The sequence below is a fragment of the Pseudophryne corroboree genome, chromosome 4 (assembly GCF_028390025.1).
Source record: "Pseudophryne corroboree isolate aPseCor3 chromosome 4, aPseCor3.hap2, whole genome shotgun sequence".
Taxonomy (NCBI): Eukaryota; Metazoa; Chordata; class Amphibia; order Anura; family Myobatrachidae; genus Pseudophryne; species Pseudophryne corroboree.
In genome coordinates, this window is record NC_086447.1 from 546,777,588 (window position 1) to 546,802,900 (window position 25,313).

At 45.9% G+C, this 25,313-nt stretch overlaps 1 protein-coding gene across 1 annotated transcript in view; it reads right to left on the bottom strand.

Moving 5' to 3' along the window:
- MOXD1 (monooxygenase DBH like 1) overlaps positions 1-25,313 on the bottom strand; it is a 193,168-nt gene that overhangs the window by 132,701 nt on the left and 35,154 nt on the right. Inside the window, exons 2-4 of the mRNA XM_063919716.1 lie at positions 1,446-1,592; positions 1,204-1,371; positions 545-628 (exon numbers count right to left, since the gene is read on the bottom strand). Of these exons, the coding sequence (XP_063775786.1) occupies positions 545-628; positions 1,204-1,371; positions 1,446-1,592 (399 nt within the window). The remainder of the gene's footprint in view (positions 1-544; positions 629-1,203; positions 1,372-1,445; positions 1,593-25,313) is intronic.

Genomic DNA, 25,313 nt, shown 5'->3' on the forward strand with positions numbered 1-25,313 from the left:
GATGCATACCTCCCAACTCTCCCAATTTTCGCGGGACAGTCCCATTTTTTGGGGACTGTCCCGCTGTCCCACCCGCGGGCCGCAGTGTCCCGCGGTGGGGGGTGGCAGTTGGGAGGCTCTGTCTCTCACTGCCCTGCTTAGCAGAGCAGTGGTGAATAGACGCTGTGCGCATGCGCACAGCATCTATCCACTGGAGTCAGAGGGAGAGGGGGCATGCCAGCGGCTCACAGCGGCTCACAGAGCGCTGGGCATGCCCCCTTAGTGATGAAAATGGGGGCGTGGCTCGCGATCGCGGGTCCTCCGAGAAGTCACGCCCCTTTTCTTAGGCCACACCCCTTTTCCGCAGCAAAGCCGCGCGTTTGTCCCACCTTCCAGATATTAAAAGTTGGGAGGTATGTATATATATATACACACAGACACACTAGTTTTACGGACCCAGCATATACTGGGTCACCTCAGTCCCCACCCCCGTGCTTGGCTCCACCCAGTTCTGGAAACCCCCCCATGCAAATCCTGCGTTTGCCACTGGAAATATACTACATACCTTAATAATGTGATGCTTCTTGTCCAGTACTGGCATCTTAAACATCTGACACCAGTATGTAGTATCTTTATTTGGAATAGGAACCTGTCTTGAAAAAAAATATATGAAAAGCTTCAAGTTTTGAACTTCTTTAAAACCTAGTTATGGTTTGGGGCTAGAAATGCAAAGTGATAGAAAACATTGCTCATGCTGTATTTTGTGACTAATCATCTTTATAACTCCATAGAAGCCATCTCAGTGGATACGGTGGGTGATCAAGCACCCCCAATAATTCTGCTGCCCACAGGTCATGTCTTTGAATTACATTGTAAGACGTACTGGTATATTTACAAATGTGCGAGTTTATAGTAGTGGAGATGTTGCTCATAGCAACCAATCAGATGCTAGCTTATATCTTCTATACGGTGCTAGATAAATGGTAAGTTGATTGTTCCAAGCATACAGTTAGGTTAAAATGTGCAAGTGCCGCTGCACAGTAGTGCACCTCATCCACAAAATAGTTTCACCAGGTGGGGAGAGAAGTAGAGAAAAGCCAATCTGCCAACTAAGAGAAAGGGCTTTTGTAAACTTCAGAAACAGATCCCTTAATTATTAAATCTTCACAATTTAAAAATGGTTGTTTATATGTTGAAATCTCTATAATCAAAATTGAAACTTACGTCCAGATTTGTGAAATTGAAAGATGACGTTTCTGCAGATATAAAATTATTTTTTTTTGGATTTAGTAAGCGTAAGCTCTTCTGACCACGATTTGATCCATGGTATGTTGGTCCAGTGCCATCAATGTCATTAGCATGGTATGCCCAAATTACTCGTACTGTACTTTCCTGAAACAGCACAAAGTGAAAATGTAATTATTATCCCAAGTTATGGTTTTAATATAAATATTATTGTAACTTACCGTTATATTCCTATCATGAAGGTCACATGTTTGAAATGGTCTGCTAAACTTTAACGTTGTGTGTGTGCCGTTTTCTATTGCATATTCAAGTTCAAAGTTCTGTTGTGGGTCTTTGTGGAGGGCTCTCTTTCCATCTGTAAAATAATCCTAGTAGAGATATATAAAATAAGGAAATGTGGATACACTGAGGAGGATAAACTACACCTATGCTACACGAACCTGGTCATGCCCCCCCCCCCCCCTCCTTCCCAGATACACCAAGATGGATATTAGATTTGCACTGAAATGTTATGGTAGCTATACAATAACTAGAATATGGGGTCATTCAGAATGGCAAAGAATTCTGCTGCTGTAGCAAGAGTTAAGAAAATAATATCTATGAGGTGATGGAAATATTAAAAGTCTCCACATCAAAATACATGGCATCATCTGAACATAGCTTAAAAAAAAGCAGCCAACAATTGGTAAAAAGGATTTTGCCATAAACAATGTCCCTTCATACATAAGATTATTCAGTATTATTTAGCAAAAAGCAGCTGCTGATCGCTTTTGATTTTTATGAAATCGCTGTTGCTGTACACTAGGCTGCAGTCGTGTTTATGATATATTGCATATTGCAGTTTTCATATCAAAATTGCATAGCTTAAGTATAAATATCATAAATCATAAGGTTAAAATACATTTGCTTAAATTAATGTTACTTTATATTTAAGAATATATATATATATATATATATATATATATACATATACACATACACACACAGACACTGTACAGTGCATCCAGAAGGTATTCACAGCACTTCACTTTTTCAACATTTTATAATGCTACAGCCTTATTCCAAAATGGAATAAATTCATTTTTGCCCTCAAAATTCTACACACAATTTCCCATAATGACAACGTAACATTTTGTTTTTGAGATTTTTCCAAATTTATTAAAAATAAAAAACTAAGAAATCACACATACATAAGTATTCACAGCATTTGCCATGAAGCTCAAAATTGAGCTCAGATGCATCCTGTTTCCACTGATCATCCTTGAGATGTTCCTACAGCTTAATTGGAGTCCACCTGTGGTAAATTCAATTGATTAGACATGATTTGGAAAGGCACACACCTGTCTTTATAAGGTCCCACACTTGACAGTGCATGTCTGAGCACAAACCAAGCATGAAGTCTTAGGAATTGTCTGTAGACCTCCAAGACAGGATTGTCTCAAGGCACAAATCTGGGGAAGGGTACAGAAAAATATCTGCTGCATTGAAGGTCCCAATGAGCACAGTGACCTCCATCATCCGTAAATGGAAGAAGTCGGGAACCATCAGGACTTTTCCTAGAGCTGGCTGTGTCAATGGCCTAGACTGAGGGTGTTGTGAACTCGGGGATTCTTCCGATGGTTGGGAAGAGGAACCACAACTGAGCTGGAAAAGGGGAGGCCTAATATAGGATTTCCTCATACAGAACGCTGACAGTGAAGTTTGATGAAATATTAAAGAGATTTATTGCAGAGGAAAACAACTTAAAGTCAAATGCCAAAAAGGAATAAATGAGGGAAATGTCCAGACCCACTGAAGGGTTTTGTGAGCAGTATTAGAGATGCTGGTAATTGAAGAAACTGTGGGTGATGTTTAAAAGTCACTGATAACTTGTGGAACTTATAATTGATGGTTAATAGCACAGATGGTTGAAGAACTTGTGAGCGGTGACAGAGATGCTGATGATGTGAAGAACTGAAGTGCAAGAGTCCAAGACGCTGTTTGATTTGTGGGACTTGTGAACGGTGACTGAGACGCAGGTGATGTGAGGAACTGAAGTGCAGGGGTTTTAGACGCTGTTGATTTGTAGAACTTGAGAACGGAGACTGAGACGCTGATGATGTGAGGAACTGAAGTGCAGGGGTTTTAGACGCTGTTGATTTGTAGAACTTGAGAACGGAGACTGAGACGCTGATGATGTGAGGAACTGAAGTGCAGGGGTTTTAGACGCTGTTGATTTGTAGAACTTGAGAACGGAGACTGAGACGCTGATGATGTGAGGAACTGAAGTGCAGGGGTTTTAGACGCTGTTGGTTTGTAGAATTTGAGAACGATGGTTTAGGCCCGCAGCCACGCTGATTCCTAGGAGCACTGGTGACTGGAACGCAGAGAGATATACCGGCCGCTAAATACACTGGAACCGGTGCAGCGAACTGGCAGCTGGAAATGCCGGAGACACTGGAGTACAACTGCAGAGATCCTTGCCGGGAACAAGAGCACTGGCATCTACGTCAGGGAAAGACAATACTCAGGCACTGAAGCTCTGTCCGGCATCTGACTTTGAATCTCCCGCCAGCGCTAGATTGGCGGAGCAGTCTGATGATGTCACCTGCCCCCCATCCACGTGATGCCAGGTGTCATGGCGGCGCCCATGCCCCGGAGAACCGCCGGGAGCCATGCCAGCCAGACGCCGGAGCCCGTGGCCCACCGAAGGCAAAGGCCGCAACACCGACCAGCAGACACGCAGGGGTAAGCGCGGCGAACGCCGCCTCTGATGTGTGACAGTACCCCCTCCTCCAGGAGTGGCCCCTGGACACTTTCCAGGTTTTGTTGGATGTCTGGAATGGAACATCCGCACCAGTCGGGGAGCCGTAACTTCAGTAGCTTTGACCCAGCTCCTTTCCTCGGGGCCACAACCTTTCCATTCCACCAAATACTGTAGATTCTTGTGGAGATAGCGAGAATCAAGAATGGCTTTGATCTCAAAGTCCGTATCCTCTTCAGCCTCTGCAGAGGTTGGCCTTGGGGACTTGGAATGAAATCGGTTCAAAACAAGAGGGCGAAGAAGAGAGACATGGAAGGAATTTGGTATCCGGAGATGGTAAGGCAATCCCAATTTGCAGGCAACCGGATTCAAGACTTGTAACACGGGATAGGGCATCCGCCTTGGTGTTAAGAGTTCCAGCCCGGTACTTAATGACAAACGAAAATCGAGCAAAGAAGAGTGCCCATCTTGCTTGACGGGGATTCAAGCACTGGGCCGTCTTGAGATACAGTAAATTCTTGTGATCCGTGAAAATTGTAATTAGGTGTTTAGCACCTTCCAAAAGATATCTCCATTCTTCTAAGGCAGATTTAATTGCCAACAGCTCTTTATCTCCAATGGTGTAATTTAATTCAGCAGGGGAGAACTTGCGAGAATGGAAACAACATGGATGTAACTTCCCATCTGGAGCGTACTGCGAAAGTACGGCACCTATGCCCAGGGCTGTTTCTAGCCAATTTGGCTCCCAGTGCGAGATTTAAAAATGCGCCCCCCATGACATAAATAGTGCCCCCCCTCCCCCACACCTAGATAATGTCACAACTGAGGGTTTTGGCTGACAGGAGAAAGCCTCAGTTGTAGGGGCTGAGAGGAACTTAAACCGGGGAGGTTTAATCAGACCCCTGGACATGTCAGTGTTAAAAGGAAACCCGAAGGTGTGACCATGACAACCAGGTAAAAGTCAAAATAAAAGTTTATTAACAGACTCCATGTAAACAAATAGCATTCAAGGTAAATAATGGCAATGATAAATAATATGATTCCTGGAGCACTCTGACCATGAAATGGTTACACAGGACACTGGTAGGTAAGAACAGCTGTTACAGTCCTTAGATGGAATAACCTTACCAGGCCTGGCTGTAGTAGTGAAGATATCCAAGGAACATGCCAGTAGATGGAACAGATGAAGTTGGTAACTTGAATCAGCTGTTGTAATTGCTGGATGGAACCAGCCAGGTGGTAAGACACGGAGTGGATGCGGAATGGAATCAGCCAGATGATAAAGTCACTGAATGAATGCTGGGTGGAACCAGCCAGGTGATGAAACACGGAGTGGATATAGTAAGATGCTAGGGAGCGTGGAAACAGAGGAATTGAAGGGTGATTACTGGTGGTAGTGGATACTGCTGGAAGCAGATGAAATAGCTGGAAGCTGGATCAGCCACGGAGGACTGCAGAGTCAGGCTGCACAGCAGGATGGTAGGCAGGTGCGGATCTCTTTGGTGGATGCTGGAGACAGGAGCTGGAACCTGGAAACACAACCACAGGAGAGAGACTGGAACAAGGTATGACAAACAAAGCACTGACAATTTCCTGGCCCAGACACAGGATACTTATACATGCAGCAATGCAGGCATTGGCTGGGCAATTATGCAGATTTCCAGAGGCAGTGGATTGGAGGAACTTAGACGTGATTAGATCCAACATGGCTGCGCCCATGTTAGAACTTGGAGGGAATACTGGCTTGGGAAACCATGTGGAAACATAACTGTAATGGCGGCGCCGGCCACAGAGGACAGGAGACGCCAGACTGACAAATGTATGCTGAGACTCGTGGATGACAACGGAGGCCGCGGCAGGTATGGAACACCACACTGACAACCTGCACCTATAACACAGGAGCGGCGGCGGAGGCCGCGGAGAACGGGAGACGCCATGCAGGATTCAAACATGGCGCAACTGTGACAGCATCTCAGCGTGACAGGAGGCATGTGCAGTATGTGGACACAGATGAGATCCGGCCTTGGAACGCTGAGCGAGCCTCAGGAGACATCTGAAAGGCAGGTAATGGCGTCCAGATACCCGGATCGTGACAGATAAAAAACAACTTGTGCGCGCACCCGGCAAGGGGTCGTGGCCTCATCTAAATGGGTGTGGCCTCATTTAAATGGGCATGGCCTCGTCTGAAAAGACTACCTCACAATCCAGTTTTTGACCACCACAGGAAAAAAAAATTCTACCATATTAAGCCCCACACAGTAATGCCCCCTGCACCATATTATGCCACACACCGCAATGCCCTTGATACATTAAATCCCCACACTACGGCAGGCAAGAGTCCCCATTTCACACATTATGGCAGGTGTCCCCATTTTACACATTGAGAGAGAGAGAGAATACTTACAGAGGCGATTACCGCTCTTCGGCCCGCCTCACCAGTCGCTCCTCGCGCCGGCCTTTCCCTCTTCCTAACTTGGATCCCCCTCTGTACTCCGCTCGGGGGGGGGGGGAGTTTCGCGGAGTGACGGGGTTGCATCGTGACGTAACGACGCAACTGCGTCATTCCGTGAAACTCCTCCCCCCGAGCGGGTTACTCGGGGAGAAATAGAAGGGGGAAGCAGGGAGCCACAGTTAGTGCCCTGGCAGGCGCCCAGTGCGGTTGCACTGCTCGCCTGCCCCAAGAAACGGCCCTGCCTATGCCTACCGTAGAAGCATCAACCTCCAGAAATAATGGTTTTAGAAAGTCTGGCTGCTGAAGTACCGGAGCGGTCATAAAGGCTGCCTTCAACTGAGCGAACGCTGCTACAGCTTCAGAGGACCAATGGCTTGGGTCAGCCCCTTTCTTGGTTAGGGCAGTAATAGGCGCCACAATAGTAGAGAAACCCCTTATGAATTTCCGGTAGTAATTTGCGAACCCTAGAAACCGTTGCACTGCTTTCAGGGAAAGAGGCTGAGTCCAGTCCCGAATAGCAGAAAGTTTCTCCGGATCCATACGCAACTCCGTACCTGAAATAATGTAGCCCAGAAATGGAATAGATGGGACCTCAAAGGTGCACTTGGAAATCTGCCATAAAGATGGTTCTCTCGCAACCGAAGGAGTACCTCCTTAACTTGTATTCTGTGCTCCGAGAGATTCTTCGAAAATATCAGGATGTCGTCCAAATATACCACCACATTTAGGTATAACATGTCCCGAAAGACTTTATTAATGAATCCCTGGAAGACGACGGGGGTGTTGCTGAGGCCAAACGCCATTACCAGGTACTCATAATGCCCGTCCCTAGTATTGAAGGCCATCTTCCATTCGTCCCCTTGTCGGATACGTATCAAGTTATAAGCTCCCCTTAAATCGAGCTTAGTGAAGACTCGAGCTCCGCGAACTCTATCGAAAAGCTCCGTGATGAGCGGCAGAGGATACTTGTTCTTAATGGTGACTTCATTTAGACCACGATAATCGATACATGGCCTCAGGCCTACATCTTTTTTCTTCACAAAGAAGAAGCCTGCTCCCGCTGGGGAAGTAGAGGGGCGGATGAATCCCTTCTGCAGATTAGACTTGATATATTCTGACATGGCTTGAGTCTCAGGTACTGACAAAGGATAGGTACGACCTCGAGGTGGCATTTCCCCCGGAATGAGCTCAATAGGACAGTCCCAGGGTCTATGCGGTGATAACTTATCGGCCGCCTGTTCCGAGAAGACATCTGTAAACTCCCGATAAGCCTCTGGAATAAGCTCTACGTCCGACTTAGACGATGCACGAAGTGGGTAGACAGGAGTAAGACAATTCGAGTGACAGAATGGACTCCAAGAAATTATCTGTGTCGACCTCCAGTCGACGTGAGGGTTGTGAAGCTTGAGCCAGGGAAGACCAAGGACGAGATCGTGAGACATCTCCTGAATCACGAGGAACTCCAGATGTTCTTGGTGCAAAGCTCCCACTTGCAGCTTGATTGGCATAGTATGACTTGTAATCAGAGCATTAGGAATTTGGGTACCATTAATAGCAGTTATCGTAATAGTTCGTTCGACAGACTGTAACTTCAAATCCAGATTCTGGGCACAGGAAAGGGAAATAAAATTCCCCGCAGCTCCTGAGTCCAACAGTGTCTTAACGGTTTTGACTTCAGACTCAGAAAACAGAGATACAGAAAGCAGACAGTCCACTGCCGGAGAAGATTGATAAACAACCCCTAGCTTGACTTCTCCAGAACAAGCTAGGACTGCCCATTTCCCGGGCGAGACTTGCAAGACTTGAGGAAATGATCCGCGGCTCCACAGTAGAGGCAAAGTCTACCCTCACGCCGACGCTGACGCTCTTCTGGGTACAGCCGAGACCGATTAATCTGCATGGGTTCATATGGACTGGAATTAACTGTCTGCTTAGAAGGAAGAGATCAGAGTCTCAACCGGTCAGACCGACTACGTTCACCACCTCGTTCCTGCATACGAAGATCCACCTTTACACAGAGTGAGATCAACTGATCCAAGGAATCTGGCAGATCTCTAATAATCAACTCGTCTTTTAAACGATCCGAGAGCCCGTTCCAAAAAGCAGCCCGAAGGGCATCATTATTCCAGCTCAGTTCAGAAGCTATAGTTTGAAAGTGAATTACATACTGTCCTACTGTACGAGAGCCTTGTCGAACTCGGAGCAAGTCAGCTGAGGCAGCAGTCGTCCTGCCAGGCTCATCAAAGATCCTTCGGAATGACGCCAAGAAGTTGGTATAACTAGAAACTAACGGATCTGATCGCTCTCACAACGGTGACACCCACTCCAACGCTGAACCCTCAAGCAACGAGATAATGTATGCCACTTTGGACCGATCAGTAGGGAAGTTGTGTGAGAGAAGTTTGAAATGTACCTCACACTGATTGAGGAATCCACGGCAATTTTTTGGATTCCCGTTATAACGAGGAGGAGTGGGAAGCTGAAGGCGTGACCTGGTTCCAGACAAGGAGGAAACATTGCCAGAGACAACCACTGGAGCGGATACTGGAACTGGAGCTGGAACCACTGAAGCCAGCGAAGTCTGGATTTGATCCAGCCGGCCAGATAACTCCTGGAGATAATGCATCACCTGATTCTGTGCTGCTTCCTGACTCTGTACTCGGGAAACTAGGTCCTGCATGGCTCTTGCCTCTGGGTTCCGATTCCCCGGGTCCATGTGGCCTGAGTATACTGTCACTGGCCTAGACTGAGGGTGTTGTGAACTCGGGGATTCTTCCGATGGTTGGGAAGAGGAACCACAACTGAGCTGGAAAAGGGGAGGCCTAATATAGGATTTCCTCATACAGAACGCTGACAGTGAAGTTTGATTAAATATTAAAGAGATTTATTGCAGAGGAAAACAACTTAAAGTCAAATGCCAAAAATGAATAAATGAGGGAAATGTCCAGACCCACTGAAGGGTTTTGTGAGCAGTATTAGAGATGCTGGTAATTGAGAAACTGTGGGTGATGTTTAAAAGTCACTGATAACTTGTGGAACTTATAATTGATGGTTAATAGCACAGATGGTTGAAGAACTTGTGAGCGGTGACAGAGACGCTGATGATGTGAAGAACTGAAGTGCAAGGGTCCAAGACGCTGTTTGATTTGTGGGACTTGTGAACGGTGACTGAGACGCTGGTGATGTGAGGAACTGAAGTGCAGGGATTTTAGACGCTGTTGATTTGTAGAACTTGAGAACGGAGACTGAGACGCTGATGATGTGAGGAACTGAAGTGCAGGGGTTTTAGACGCTTTTGATTTGTAGAACTTGAGAATGGAGACTGAGACGCTGATGATGTGAGGAACTGAAGTGCAGGGGTTTTAGACGCTGTTGATTTGTAGAACTTGAGAACGGAGACTGAGACGCTGATGATGTGAGGAACTGAAGTGCAGGGGTTTTAGACGCTGTTGGTTTGTAGAATTTGAGAACGATGGTTTAGGCCCGCAGCCACGCTGATTCCTAGGAGCACTGGTGACTGGAACGCAGAGAGATATACCGGCCGCTGAATACACTGGAACCGGTGCAGCGAACTGGCAGCTGGAAATGCAGAGATCCTTGCCGGGAACAAGAGCACTGGCATCTACGTCAGGGAAAGACGATACTCAGGCACTGAAGCTCTGTCCGGCATCTGACTTTGAATCTCCCGCCAGCGCTGGATTGGCGGAGCAGTCTGATGATGTCACCTGCCCCCGGTCCACGTGATCCCGGTGTCATGGCGGCGCCGGGAGCCGCGCCAGCCAGACGCCGGAGCCCGTGGCCCACCGAAGGCAAAGTCCGCAACACCGACCAGCAGACACGCAGGGGTAAGCGCGGCAAACGCCGCCTCTGATGTGTGACAGGCTGGCTGTCTAAACTGAGCGATCGTGGGAGAAAAGCCCTAGTCAGGGAGGTGACCAAGAACCTGATGGTCACTCTGTCAGAGTTGCAGCGTTCCTCTGTGGAGAGAGCAGGTACCTTCCAGAAGGACAACCATCTCTGCAGCAATCCACCAATCATGCCTGTATGGTGAAGTGGCCAGACGGAAGCCACTCCTTAGTAAAAAGCACATGGCAGCCCACATGGAGTTTGCCAAAATGCACCTGAAGGACTCTCAGACCATGAGAAAAAAAATTCTCTGGTCTGATGAGACAAAGATTGAACTCTTTGGCGTGAATGCCAGGCGTCATGTTTAGAGGAAACCAGGCTCCGCTCATCACCAGGCCAATACCATCCCTACAGTAAAGTATGGTGGTGGCAGCAACATGCTGTAGGGATGTTTTTCAGCAGCAGGAACTGGGATACTAGTTAGGATAGAGGAAAGATGAATGAAGCAATGTACACAGACATACTGGATGAAAACCTGCTCCAGGTCGAGCAGGGCACGTGCCCTGGGCGCCTTGGCAGGCCCAGCAGTGGGGGGCGCCGGCACTGGCAAGGGCATCATGCCCACTCGCCCCCACTATTGCTCTGCCTGTCCACGGCTCGGGCCGTCCCCCATCCCACTGCTATGTGAGGGGAGGAGTGCACAGAGCCTCTCCTGCCCACCAATGTGCTGTGTCTGGTCTCCGTTTTGTTTGTTAGCCATTCAGAGCTCGCAGACCGGCTCTTGATTGGCTGCCGGTCCACGAGCTCTGATTGGCCAATGAACCGATGCCAAGATACCTGCCGCCGGAGACCGGAGTCGGACTTCATGGAGCAGCATTGAGGGGCAGGAGAGGCGCTGCGCTCTCCTCCCCTCACATAGCAGAGGCAGCTGTGACTGAACGGGTGAGCGGGTGAGGGGGGAGCTGGCTTGGGGCTATATGATCTTTCACTGTGTGAAGGCAATGTGTAGCTGTCACTGTGTGGAGCAATGTGTATCTGACTCACTGTGTGGAGCAATGTGTATCTGTCACTGTGTGGGGCAATGTGTATCTGTCACTGTGTGGGGCAATGTGTATCTGTCACTGTGTGGGGCAATGTGTATCTGGCACTGTGTAGGGCAATGTGTAGATGGCACTGTGTGGGGCAATGTGTATCTGGCACTGTGTGGGGCAATGTGTATCTGACACTGTGGGGCAATGTGTATCTGGCACTGTGGGGCAATGTGTATCTGGCACTGTGGGGCAATGTGTATCTGGCACTGTGTGTACTGTGTAAAAAGGGGACTCTGCCTGCGTACTGTGTAAAAAAGGGACTCTGCCTGCGTATTGTGTAAAAAGGGGACTCTGCCTACGTACTGTGTAAAAAGGGGACTCTGCCTGCGTACGGTGTAAAAAGGGGACTCTGCCTGCGTACGGTGCAAAAAGGGGACTCTGCCTGCGTACGGTGTAAAGAGGGGACTCTGCCTGCGTACTGTGTAAAAAGGGGACTCTGCCTGCGTACTGTGTAAAAAGGGGACTCTGCCTGCGTATGGTGTAAATAGGGGACTCTACTGCCGTAATGTTCAAAAATTGAATGAAGGTGTGCTGAGAGACGTCACAAGGGGTAGGTGATAGAGTGCTGAGAGGCGACACAGGAGGGGGGTGATAGTCATGTTGGCACAACCCATTTTCAGTAGCCATGCCCCTTCTGGTATGTGGCTACCAGGGACGTGCGGTGAGCTAATGGCTCACGAGGCACTGGCTAGCACCAGACCCAGATTTATACGCAATATTTGAGCCAAAGGGTATATCTGGGCATTATACACAGGTGAGCAGTATAAATGCCTTGAAATTTGGTGAGTTTTGATCAAAGATGTGTGGAAAAGATAAGCAGGTGTGCCATAGAATTTTTACTTCAGAGTTTTGTCTATAAAAATGATTAGAATAATGCAAAGAAGATATTTCAAACATATTCTTTGTAATCATATACTTTATACAGTCAAAACTCTGGCACAAATGTTAGTATGACAGGAAAGGCTCTGCCTCACCCCACCACACGACACTGGTGGCTACGCCCCTTCTGGAGCGTGACCACGCCCATTTTTTGGGACACATGCATACATAGTTTTTTTATTTCATTTTATTTTTATTTATTATTTGGGGGGGGGGGCACTCTTCATCTTGCCCTGGGCTCCGAAAACCCTAGTTATGCCTCTGATAAAGAGTGAATGTCTTTGTTAGAACTTTTTTTTTTTTTTTGACAATCCAAGATTTAAGGGTGCCTCAGAAATTCCCATTCAATTAACTTGCTCCCTATAGGGAGATTTCCTTCCGTCCAGAAACAGCTGTCTTAGCACTTTCACTCTGAAAATCCAAGCCTTCATGTGAATTTACTTTCAAGTTACTGCATGTTTCCTTTCATCTCCAAGATCTTAGAGAAAGTCATGGTGGAACACATATTGTTACTTGTCATCCTAGTTTAAACTCCTGTTGCTCTCTCTTCCTAAAACAGCAAAAATGATCTTCAAGATTTTGTTCCCAGGGATACAAAGATGACCATATAAAGAATTCCAAAATGAAGAATTTGGTTTGATACTGTATTTCAAAAGGCACAGATAACAACATTGTAACCCTCAGAATTAGTATGTTTTATTTTTTTAAATAATCTTCTACTTACAGGTTTAGCAAACTGCCAAATTTGTTTGCAAAAAAAAGCTGTAGATCAGTTAAGGTGTCCATACATCAGCAATCAATTGGGACAATCTGACGTTTTGCAGATGATTGTGTCAGAAAATCTGCAATTTACTCTATGGGGTTCACAGATCACAGATTTCGGCCACAAATCAGTTGGGATTGTTAAATTAGGTTTGTGAACATGTTTAATTTCATAGATCAATTGGAACTGTAGATTGCTAGTGTATGGGTAACAATCAGCAGATCTGCACACTGTTTCTAGTAAACTGATGAGTCTTTTAATATTGGCAGATCAGCTTAACTAAAAATGATCTACTAATCATTGAAACATATCTGTAATGTATGGGCAAAGTTAGATGGGTTGGGGAAACACTACTGTATATCTGGGAATAAAATCACAGGATCTGTGAAACAATAAATTGTGATTGCTGATGTATGGGCTACGGAAGTCAGACCTCACCAGTTGGCCGTGTTTTGTTGCCCCCTTCCTAACCGCACTCAATCAATCACACTCAGGCCTTCATATTGTTCTATTAAAACTAAATGCTTTATTTGATATACATTAAAAAGAGAAAAATATGTTCTCTATATGTCCATAACGGGATGTAGTTATGTGACCATAGGTCAGGAGATCGCTAGTCATCAAAAACTAGGGCAACTGGAGTGTACGCACAGAGATTATACTAATATTTCATGCATCCTTTCATTTGCAGATTACATATTGGAATAAGCACTGTGAAGGGTAAATTCTGGATAAAATTATATAATTTGTCAGTATTAGGAATGTGTTCGTGGTGTGGGCCCCCTGGGTTGATGTGGTCAGGCTGTTCAGGGCATCATTACTCTAACACTTAGGGGTATATGCAATTGCGGTCGAATTCCCGAAATTGTCGAAAAACTGGACTTTTTCGCCAAAAAAAAAAAAAAAAATCGACAATGCAATTCAGTACTTTCCGTCAAAAAAACGGACTTTCAAAATTCGACTTTTTGAAATTCGACCTTTGTCAAATTCGACTTTTCTGCAATGGTACAAATGCGGCAATTCGACAAAAGTATGTTCAATTGAAGTTTGGAAATTCGACATCAGTGCTTTTAGACTGTAAATTCGTCATTTTCAATCCGCCACACTTTGGTGGGTGAATCTAATAAAAAAAAATTAAAACATGTTTTTTTGGGTGTTTTTTTTATTGGCAATAGCATATCTATTTATATTAGAAGGGATTAGGTACTTGGTTTGTCTTTTTGGGAGGCACAAGTATTATTTATATATTTAAAAAAATTTTTTTTTTTTTTTTTTTTTTTTTTAGATGGAATGGTAAAATCCCGGCAAAAAATGGCGTGGGGTCCCCCCTCCAAAGCATAACCAGCCTCGGGCTCTTCGAGCCAGTCCTGGTTCTAAAAATCCGGGGGGGAAATGGACAGGGGATCCCCCGTATTTTTAAAACCAGCACCGGGCTCTGTGCCTGGTGCAAAAAATACGGGGGACAAAAAGAGTAGGGGTCCCCCGTATTTTTTACACCAGCATCGGGCTCCACTAGCTGGACAGATAATGCCACAGCCGGGGGTCACTTTTATACAGCGCCCTGCGGCCGTGGCATTAAATATCCAACTAGTCACCCCTGGCCGGGGTACCCTGGGGGAGTGGGGACCCCTTCAATCAAGGGGTCCCCCCCCAGCCACCCAAGGGCCAGAAGTGAAGCCCGAGGCTGTCCCCCACATCCAAGGGCTGCGGATGGGAGGCTGATAGCCTTGAGAAAATGTAAAAAATATTGTTTTTTCCTGTAGTACTACAAGTCCCAGCAAGCCTCCCCACACAAGCTGGTACTTGGAGAACCACAAGTACCAGCATGCGGGAGAAAAACGGGCCCGCTGGTACCTGTAGTACTACTGGAAAAAAATACCCAAATAAAAACAGGAGACACACACCTTGAGAGTAAAACTTTACTGCACACCTGCCGACACACACATACTTACCTATGTTGACCCGCCGACTGCCACGTCTCCTGATCCGACGATCCGGGGTACCTGTGAATCAAATTATACTCACCTCAATCCAGTGTCCAGATATAAACCCTCGTACTTGGCAAAAAAAGAAAACGAACAGCCGAACCAGCGGACTGAAAGGGGTCCCATGTTTACACATGAGACCCCTTTCCCCGAATGCCGGGACCCCACGTGACTGCTGTCACCGAGGTCCCATCTGCCAATCAGCGAGCGCAACGTCCTGGCACTCTGCTGATTGGCTGCACGTCTGAGCTGTCAGACAGCGCCTCGCAAAGCCTCTCCATTATACTCAATGGTGGGAACTTTGCGTCAGCGGTGAAGTCACCCGCGGTCAGCGGCTGACCGCGGGTAACCCCACCGCTACCCGCAAAGTTCCCACCATTGAAAGTAATGGAGAGGCTTTGCGATGCGCTGTCTGAGGTCACACGCGCATACAGCCAATCAGGTGAGTGCAACGAAGTAGCGCTTCCTGATTGGCTGAAGGGACCTCGGTGACAGGAGTCACGTGATGTCCCGACATTCGGGGAAAGGGGTCTCATGTGTAAACATGGGACCCCTTTCAGTCCGCTGGTTCGGCTGTTCGTTTTCTTTTTTTGCCAAGTACGAGGGTTTATATCTGGACACTGGATTGAGGTGAGTATAATTTGATTCACAGGTACCCCGGATCGTCGGATCAGGAGACGTGGCAGTCGGCGGGTCAACATAGGTAAGTATGTGTGTGTCGGCAGGTGTGCAATAAAGTTTTACTCTCAAGGTGTGTGTCTCCTGTTTTTATTTGGGTATTTTTTTTCCAGTAGTACTACTACAGGTACCAGCGGGCCCGTTTTTCTCCCGCATGCTGGTACTTGTGGTTCTCCAAGTACCAGCTTGCGGGGGAGGCTTGCTAGGACTTGTAGTACTACAGGAAAAAAAACAATATTCTTTACATTTTCTCAAGGCTATCAGCCTCCCATCCGCAGCCCTTGGATGGGGGGGACAGCCTCGGGCTTCACCCCTGGCCCTTGGGTGGCTGGGGGCAGGACCCCTTGATTGAAGGGGTCCCCACTCCCCCAGGGTACCCCGGCCAGGGGTGACTAGTTGGATATTTAATGCCACGGCCGCAGGGCGCTGTATAAAAGTGACCCCCGGCTGTGGCATTATCTGTCCAGCTAGTGGAGCCCGATGCTGGTGTAAAAAATACGGGGGACCCCTACTCTTCTTGTCCCCCGTATTTTTTGCACCAGCACCAGGTGCAGAGCCCGGTGGTGGTTTTAAAAATACGGGGGATCCCCTGTCCATTTTCCCCCCGGATTTTTAGAACCAGGACCAGCTCGAAGAGCCCGAGGCTGGTTATGCTTTGGAGGGGGGACCCCACGCCATTTTTTTCCGAGTTTTTTCCCGTTTTTACCCGTTTTTAAAAAATCGGAAAAACAAATCCGTCAAATCGGCCGTTTTTCGGCAGCGGGACTGTCGAATCCGTTTTTTATTGCATATGGTTAATTTCGGCACACACTTGCCGAAATTAGACTGTCGAATTGTGTCGAATTGAAAAACGGCCGATAATTTGCCGCGATTCGCCACTAATTGCATATACCCCTTAATCTAACACTTTTCAGTACCTAAACTGCTTTTCAGTAATGTGACTTTTTAACACGCTAATTACTACTTCTTGCCTATGTAAGTATTGAGCTGCTACTTCTTATTAATGTAATACCTTTTAACACTTAAACTGCTACTTTTCAGTACTGTGATGCCTTGGGTCAGTTTGTTTGTGCTGGCCTGGGGGTCCTGTGCTCTGGACTTTAACCTTAGGACCCACCTAATGAGGTAACCTGGCCATGATAGGTGGGCCCATTTTATTTGCCCATAAATTATGCTAAGAACCTTAATTTTACACCATGTTATAAACTGTACAGTTTATTATAATTATTCTGATTGCCATTGTCCTTATTGTTTAGAGTGTGCACTTGCATTTTCTCTTTCGTCTGTGAAAAATAGACTGCAGAAGAGTTTTATACTCAGCAGTAATTCGCTACATTAACAGCTGAAGCTAGGAAAAGCCCTGCTATCACAGGTCATGGATAATATAGGGCATTCACACCTTTTATAAATAGAGCCGTAAATACGTTGTTATATACAAACACTGCCGACCTGATTCTAAGTTGGGCGCAGCCATGTTTGTGTCTACATCTTTTGCTGCTCACGTCTCTACCACTATTAAGTTCTTCTCTGGTGTACATCCATGCCCAGATACAGTATGCAAGGATTGAGACATCCACTTTCAGCATCCACACTTTGGTGTGTCTTTTGATGCACTATTGGTTGTGTCATCGAATCTGACACTTGCCCTTTTGGCAGGTTTAGATTCTCCATCTGAATATATCTACGTGGATTTAGGATTTCTGCTGCCATCAAGTACATAGCCTACAACTGTCCCATTTTAGCCGTTACAGTACCGTTTTTTTATGGTCTGGGCTAGCAAAACCTTGGTACCGTATTGTACTTGGTCCTCTGGTAAGGCATACAGATTTCTTAGCAGTGCTGCGGTGACATGGACTCCCTCAGCGCTGCACAGTGACACTGACAGGCATCTCCTACCTATCCTTCTGTGGCTGTCTGCAGTCTGTGTGTACACTGAGCGGTGCTCAGCGCCAGTGTAGAGGAGCTGGCGCTGACTATTTACTGCCTTATACAGTGAGTGTGTACACTTTGAAGTTCACCTCTATATATCACTAGGGGCTGGGGCAGCTGGCGCTGGTTGGTTATTGTTGCTATGTATCAGTAACCATCCAGTGCCAGCTGCCCCCAGCCCCTAGTGATATATAGAGATGAACTTCAAAGTGTACACACTCAGAGTATAACTGTAAATAGCCAGGGGCTGCTGCTTCTAGACCCCAGTGTACAGTCATCTGTGGCCACACCACCTTTACACATGGCCATGCCCCTTTATATGTGGCCACGCCCATTGCACCGGTTTTAAACTGTGAAATATTGGAGGGTATGCAAGTAGCTTCTGCCATCTAACATTTACTCCACTAATTTCTAATATAGTGGCATGTGCCTATTTCTCACCAGTAACTAAATATGAATCCCTGGTATTATATTTAACAATGGGGTCTATTTACTAAGCCCTGTATGGAGATAAAGTGGATGAAGAAAGTAACAGCCAATCAGCTGCTAGCTGTCATGTAACAGGCTGGGTTTGAAAAATGACAGTTAGGAGCAGTATGGTTGGGACTTTATCTCTGTCCACTTTATCTCCATCTAAGGTTTAGCATTTAGACCTGTAAATATTTACTTATATTAGAGAAATGTAATTTTGTGGCATGTACCTCTTTTCCACTGAGACCCTCAATTCATCTGTTAGAAAGTTCATATCTAACACTTAACTTATAATAAGTGATCATGAATAGGCCCCTCAATAACGTAATATGGAAAACAGAGTGCACATCTGGAGAAACATCTCATCTTTTTCTTTCTCTTCTGAGCAAACTGACTTGAATTATAGTGGAAGCACCACCATTATTTCTCTTAGAAATGGGTTTTCAATAAACCTTACACAAAACATTGTTAAGAAAAAGGGAGGGGGGGGGGGGGGACCTGGATTGCATATCCTATTACAAAAGATATCAAGAGGTGCTATCATGCTGAGGCTTCTAATACTATGCTGGAGGAAGAGAAATGCAGATGCACACTCTAAGCACCAAGAACACTGATAGTAAAAATAATGTAAATAAACTCTCACAATTAACATGGAGTATAATTGAAGTTCTCAGCACACATTTGTGCAAATATGTGGGCCCATGTACTGCGGCCAAGTGACTTCATCGCGGGTCCCTAACATTCCTAATACTATCACATTCTAGAAATTTATTCAGAACTTACCTCTAAATAGTGCCTTATCAATGTGTGATCTGAAATGTAGGAACCTTGCTAATTAAAACACCTGAGGGTGAATGGAAGGGGTGCCAATATATATACAAATATAGTGGAAAAAGGGGGGCTTAGTGCTTAGAGTGTGCATCTGCATTTCTCTTCCTACAAAACGTTATTGAGTCAGAATAATAATAATAATTGGGGAAGTCCAATCATAATAATTGATATATGTAATGTAATCACTGGTGCGGGATACTCTCTACCTGTGTCTTTTCCTAACAGCACAGACCACACAGAATATATATTATTGTAGCTCAAGTGAAAGTATGAAAAGGAAATACTTTCCTAGAGGCAAATTTTCATGCTCGCTTAGTAAGTGATCTTCAAAGCCTTGAAGAAGCTTTAGAACATGTGTCAGAAACAACGCCCCCTTTACTAGGGTTGTCCAACGTAGTCCTCAGAAGCCATAGTGGTTTCAGAATAAGATCATATCTGTACCTAAAAAGTAGAGATGTGTGGCGGGCACTTTTCGTGTTTTGTGTTTTGGATTTGGATCTGGATCCTCACTCGTGTTTTGGATCTGGATTGGTTTTGCCAAAACCACCCTTTTGGGTTTTGGCGTTGGATCTGGATGATATTTGAAAAAAACAAAACACAAAAACAGCTAAAATATCAGAATTTGGGGGTAATTTTGATCCTATGGTATTATTAACCTCAATAACATTTATTTACATTCATTTCCAGTCTATTCTGAACTAGAGATGTGCACCGGAAATTTTTCAGGTTCTGTGTTTTGGTTTTGGGTTCGGTTCCGCGGCCGTGTTTTGGGTTCGAACGCGTTTTGGCAAAACCTCACCGAATTTTTTTTGTCGGATTCGGGTGTGTTTTGGATTCGGGTGTTTTTTTCAAAAAACCCTAAAAAACAGCTTAAATCATAGAATTTGGGGGTCATTTTGATCCCAAAGTATTATTAACCTCAATAACCATAATTTCCACTCATTTTCAGTCTATTCTGAACACCTCACACCTCACAATATTATTTTTAGTCCTAAAATTTGCACAGAGGTCGCTGGATGACTAAGCTCAGCGACCCTAGTGGCCGACACAAACACCTGGCCCATCTAGGAGTGGCACTGCAGTGTCACGCAGGCTGGCCCTTCCAAAAAACACTCCCCAAACAGCACATGACGCAAAGAAAAAAAGAGGCGCAATGAGGTAGCTGTGTGAGTAAGCTAAGCGACCCTAGTGGCCGACACAAACACCTGGCCCATCTAGGAGTGGCACTGCAGTGTCACGCAGGCTGGCCCTTCCAAAAAACACTCCCCAAACAGCACATGACGCAAAGAAAAATGAAAGAAAAAAGAGGTGCAAGATGGAATTGTCCTTGGGCCCTCCCACCCACCCTTATGTTGTATAAACAGGACATGCACACTTTAACCAACCCATCATTTCAGTGACAGGGTCTGCCACATGACTGTGACTGAAATGACGGGTTGGTTTGGACCCCCACCAAAAAAGAAGCAATTAATCTCTCCTTGCACAAACTGGCTCTACAGAGGCAAGATGTCCACCTCATCATCATCCTCCGATTTATCACCGTGTACATCCCCCTCCACACAGATTATCAATTCGTCCCCACTGGAATCCACCATCACAGCTCCCTGTGTACTTTGTGGAGGCAATTGCTGCTGGTGAATGTCTCCATGGAGGAATTGATTATAATTCATTTTAATGAACATCATCTTCTCCACATTTTCTGGAAGTAACCTCGTACGCCGATTGCTGACAAGGTGAGCGGCGGCACTAAACACTCTTTCGGAGTACACACTTGTGGGAGGGCAACTTAGGTAGAATAAAGCCAGTTTGTGCAAGGGCCTCCAAATTGCCTCTTTTTCCTGCCAGTATACGTACGGACTGTCTGACGTGCCTACTTGGATGCGGTCACTCATATAATCCTCCACCATTCTTTCAATGGGGAGAGAATCATATGCAGTGACAGTAGACGACATGTCCGTAATCATTGGCAGGTCCTTCAGTCCGGACCAGATGTCAGCATCAGCAGTCGCTCCAGACTGCCCTGCATCACCACCAGCGGGTGGGCTCGGAATTCTGAGCCTTTTCCGCGCACCCCCAGTTGCGGGAGAATGTGAAGGAGGAGATGTTGACAGGTCGCGTTCCGCTTGACTTGACAATTTTCTCACCAGCAGTTCTTTGAACCCCTGCAGACTTGTGTCTGCCGGAAAGAGAGATCCAAGGTAGGTTTTAAATCTAGGATCGAGCACAGTGGCCAAAATGTAGTGCTCTGATTTCAACAGATTGACCACCCGTGAATCCTTGTTAAGCGAATTAAGGGCTCCATCCACAAGTCCCACATGCCTAGCGGAATCGCTCTGTGTTAGCTCCTCCTTCAATGTCTCCAGCTTCTTCTGCAAAAGCCTGATGAGGGGAATGACCTGACTCAGGCTGGCAGTGTCTGAACTGACTTCACGTGTGGCAAGTTCAAAAGGTTGCAGAACCTTGCACAACGTTGAAATCATTCTCCACTGCGCTTGAGACAGGTGCATTCCACCTCCTATATCGTGCTCAGTTGTATAGGCTTGAATGGCCTTTTGCTGCTCCTCCAACCTCTGAAGCATATAGAGGGTTGAATTCCACCTCGTTACCACTTCTTGCTTCAGATGATGGCAGGGCAGGTTCAGGCGTTTTTGGTGGTGCTCCAGTCTTCTGTACGTGGTGCCTGTACGCCGAAAGTGTCCCGCAATTCTTCTGGCCACCGACAGCATCTCTTGCACGCCCCTCTCGTTTTTTAAATAATTCTGCACCACCAAATTCAAGGTATGTGCAAAACATGGGACGTGCTGGAATTTGCCCATATTTAATGCACACACAATATTGCTGGCGTTGTCCGATGCCACAAATCCACAGGAGAGTCCAATTGGGGTAAGCCATTCTGCGATGATCTTCCTCAGTTGCCGTAAGATGTTTTTAGCTGTGTGCGTATTCTGGAAAGCGGTGATACAAAGCGTAGCCTGCCTAGGAAAGAGTTGGCGTTTGCGAGATGCTGCTACTGGTGCCGCCGCTGCTGTTCTTGCGGCGGGAGTCCATACATCTACCCAGTGGGCTGTCACAGTCATATAGTCCTGAGTCTGCCCTGCTCCACTTGTCCACATGTCCGTGGTTAAGTGGACATTGGGTACAACTGCATTTTTTAGGACACTGGTGAGTCTTTTTCTGAGGTCTGTGTACATTTTCGGTATCGCCTGCCTAGAGAAATGGAACCTAGATGGTATTTGGTACCGGGGACACAGTACCTCAAACAAGTCTATAGTTGGCTCTGCAGTAATGATGGATACCGGAACCACAGTTCTCACCGCCCAGGATGCCAAGGCCTCAGTTATCCGCTTTGCAGCAGGATGACTGCTGTGATATTTCATCTTCCTCGCAAAGGACTGTTGGACAGTCAATTGCTTGGTGGAAGTAGTAAAAGTGGTCTTACGACTTCCCCTCTGGGATGACCATCGACTCCCAGCAGCAACAACAGCAGCGCCAGCAGCAGTAGGCGTTACACGCAAGGATGCATCGGAGGAATCCCAGGCAGGAGAGGACTCGTCAGAATTGCCAGTGACATGGCCTGCAGGACTATTGGCATTCCTGGGGAAGGAGGAAATTGACACTGCGGGAGTTGGTGGGGTGGTTTGCGTGAGCATGGTTACAAGAGGAAGGGATTTACTGGTCAGTGGACTGCTTCCGCTGTCGCCCAAAGTTTTTGAACTTGTCACTGACTTATGATGAATGCGCTGCAGGTGACGTATAAGGGAGGATGTTCCGAGGTGGTTAACGTCCTTACCCCTACTTATTACAGCTTGACAAAGGCAACACACGGCTTGACAAATGTTGTCCGCATTTCTGTTGAAATACTTCCACACCGAAGAGCTGATTTTTTGGGTATTTTCACCAGGCATGTCAATGGCCATATTCCTCCCACGGACAACAGGTGTCTCCCCGGGTGCCTGACTTAAACAAACCACCTCACCATCAGAATCCTCCTGGTCAATTTCCTCCCCAGCGCCAGCAACACCCATATCCTCCTCATCCTGGTGTACTTCAACACTGACATCTTCAATCTGACTATCAGGAACTGGACTGCGGGTGCTCCTTCCAGCACTTGCAGGGGGCGTGCAAATGGTAGAAGGCGCATGCTCTTCACGTCCAGTGTTGGGAAGGTCAGGCATCGCAACCGACACAATTGGACTCTCCTTGTGGATTTTTGATTTTCGAAGAACGCACAGTTCTTTGCTGTGCTTTTGCCAGCTTAAGTCTTTTCATTTTTCTAGCGAGAGGCTGAGTGCTTCCATCCTCATGTGAAGCTGAACCACTAGCCATGAACATAGGCCAGGGCCTCAGCCGTTCCTTGCCACTCCGTGTGGTAAATGGCATATTGGCAAGTTTACGCTTCTCCTCCGATGATTTTATTTTAGATTTTTGAGTCCTTTTTTTACTGATATTTGGTGTTTTAGATTTTACATGCTCTGTACTATGACATTGGGCATCGGCCTTGACAGACGACGTTGATGGCATTTCATCGTCTCGGCCATGACTAGTGGCAGCAGCTTCAGCACGAGGTGGAAGTCGATCTTGATCTTTCCCTATTTTTGGAACCTCAACATTTTTGTTCTCCATATTTTAATAGGCACAACTAAAAGGCACCTCAGGTAAACAATGGAGATGGATGGATACTAGTATACTTATGGATGACGAGTGACTGCCGACACAGAGGTAGCTACACCCGTGGACTACCGTACTGCGTCTGCTAGTATAGACTGGATGATAATGATATAAAAAATATATATATATCACTACTGCAGGACAGGTATATATTATATAATGACGGACCTGCTGGACACTGTCAGCAGCAGACTCCTAAACTACTAGTATGAAGAAGATAGAAAAAAAAAAACCACCACAGGTAGGTATACAATTATGGACGAGCACTGCCGACACAGAGGTAGCTACAGCCGTGGACTACCGTACTGCGTCTGCTAGTATAGACTGGATGATAATGATATAAAAAAAATATATATATATCACTACTGCAGGACAGGTATATATTATATAATGACGCACCTGCTGGACACTGTCAGCAGCAGACTCCTAAACTACTAGTATGAAGAAGATAGAAAAAAAAACCCACCACAGGTAGGTATACAATTATGGACGAGCACTGCCGACACAGAGGTAGCTACAGCCGTGGACTACCGTACTGCGTCTGCTAGTATAGACTGGATGATAATGATATAAAAAATATATATATATCACTACTGCAGGACAGGTATATATTATATAATGACGGACCTGCTGGACACTGTCAGCAGCAGACTCCTAAACTACTAGTATGAAGAAGATAGAAAAAAAAACCCAACCACAGGTAGGTATACAATTATGGACGAGCACTGCCGACACAGAGGTAGCTACAGCCGTGGACTACCGTACTGCATCTGCTAGTATAGACTGGATGATAATGATATAAAAAATATATATATATATCACTACTGCAGGACAGGTATATATTATATAATGACGCACCTGCTGGACACTGTCAGCAGCAGACTCCTAAACTACTAGTATGAAGAAGATAGAAAAAAAAACCCCACCACAGGTAGGTATACAATTATGGACGAGCACTGCCGACACAGAGGTAGCTACAGCCGTGGACTACCGTACTGCGTCTGCTAGTATAGACTGGATGATAATGATATAAAAAATATATATATATCACTACTGCAGGACAGGTATATATTATATAATGACGGACCTGCTGGACACTGTCAGCAGCAGACTCCTAAACTACTAGTATGAAGAAGATAGAAAAAAAAACCCACCACAGGTAGGTATACAATTATGGACGAGCACTGCCGACACAGAGGTAGCTACAGCCGTGGACTACCGTACTGCGTCTGCTAGTATAGACTGGATGATAATGATATAAAAAATATATATATTATATATCACTACTGCAGGTATATATTATAATATAATGAATGACGGACCTGCTGGACACTGTCTGTCAGCAGAATGCGTTTATAGAATTAAAAAAAAAACACCACACGAGTGTTTAACTTTTTCAGGCAGACAATATACTGGTGGTCACTGGTCAGTCACACTGGCAGCAAAAGTGTGCACTGTTATGTACTCCTGCTATAACTGCTCCCCAGTCTCCCCCACAATTAAGCTGTGTGAGCAGTGAGCACTCAGCACAGTCAGATATACATAGATGATATTATCATGCAGCACACTGAGGCTGAGCATAGATATGGTATGTGACTGTGTATCGTTTTTTTTTTCAGGCAGAGAACGGATTTTAAATAATAAATAAAACTGGTGGTCACTAGTATAACTATCAGCAAAACTCTGCACTCTCTGAGTACTCCTAATGCTCCCCAAAATTACTAAAATTAAATTACTAGTAAATCAAGTGTCT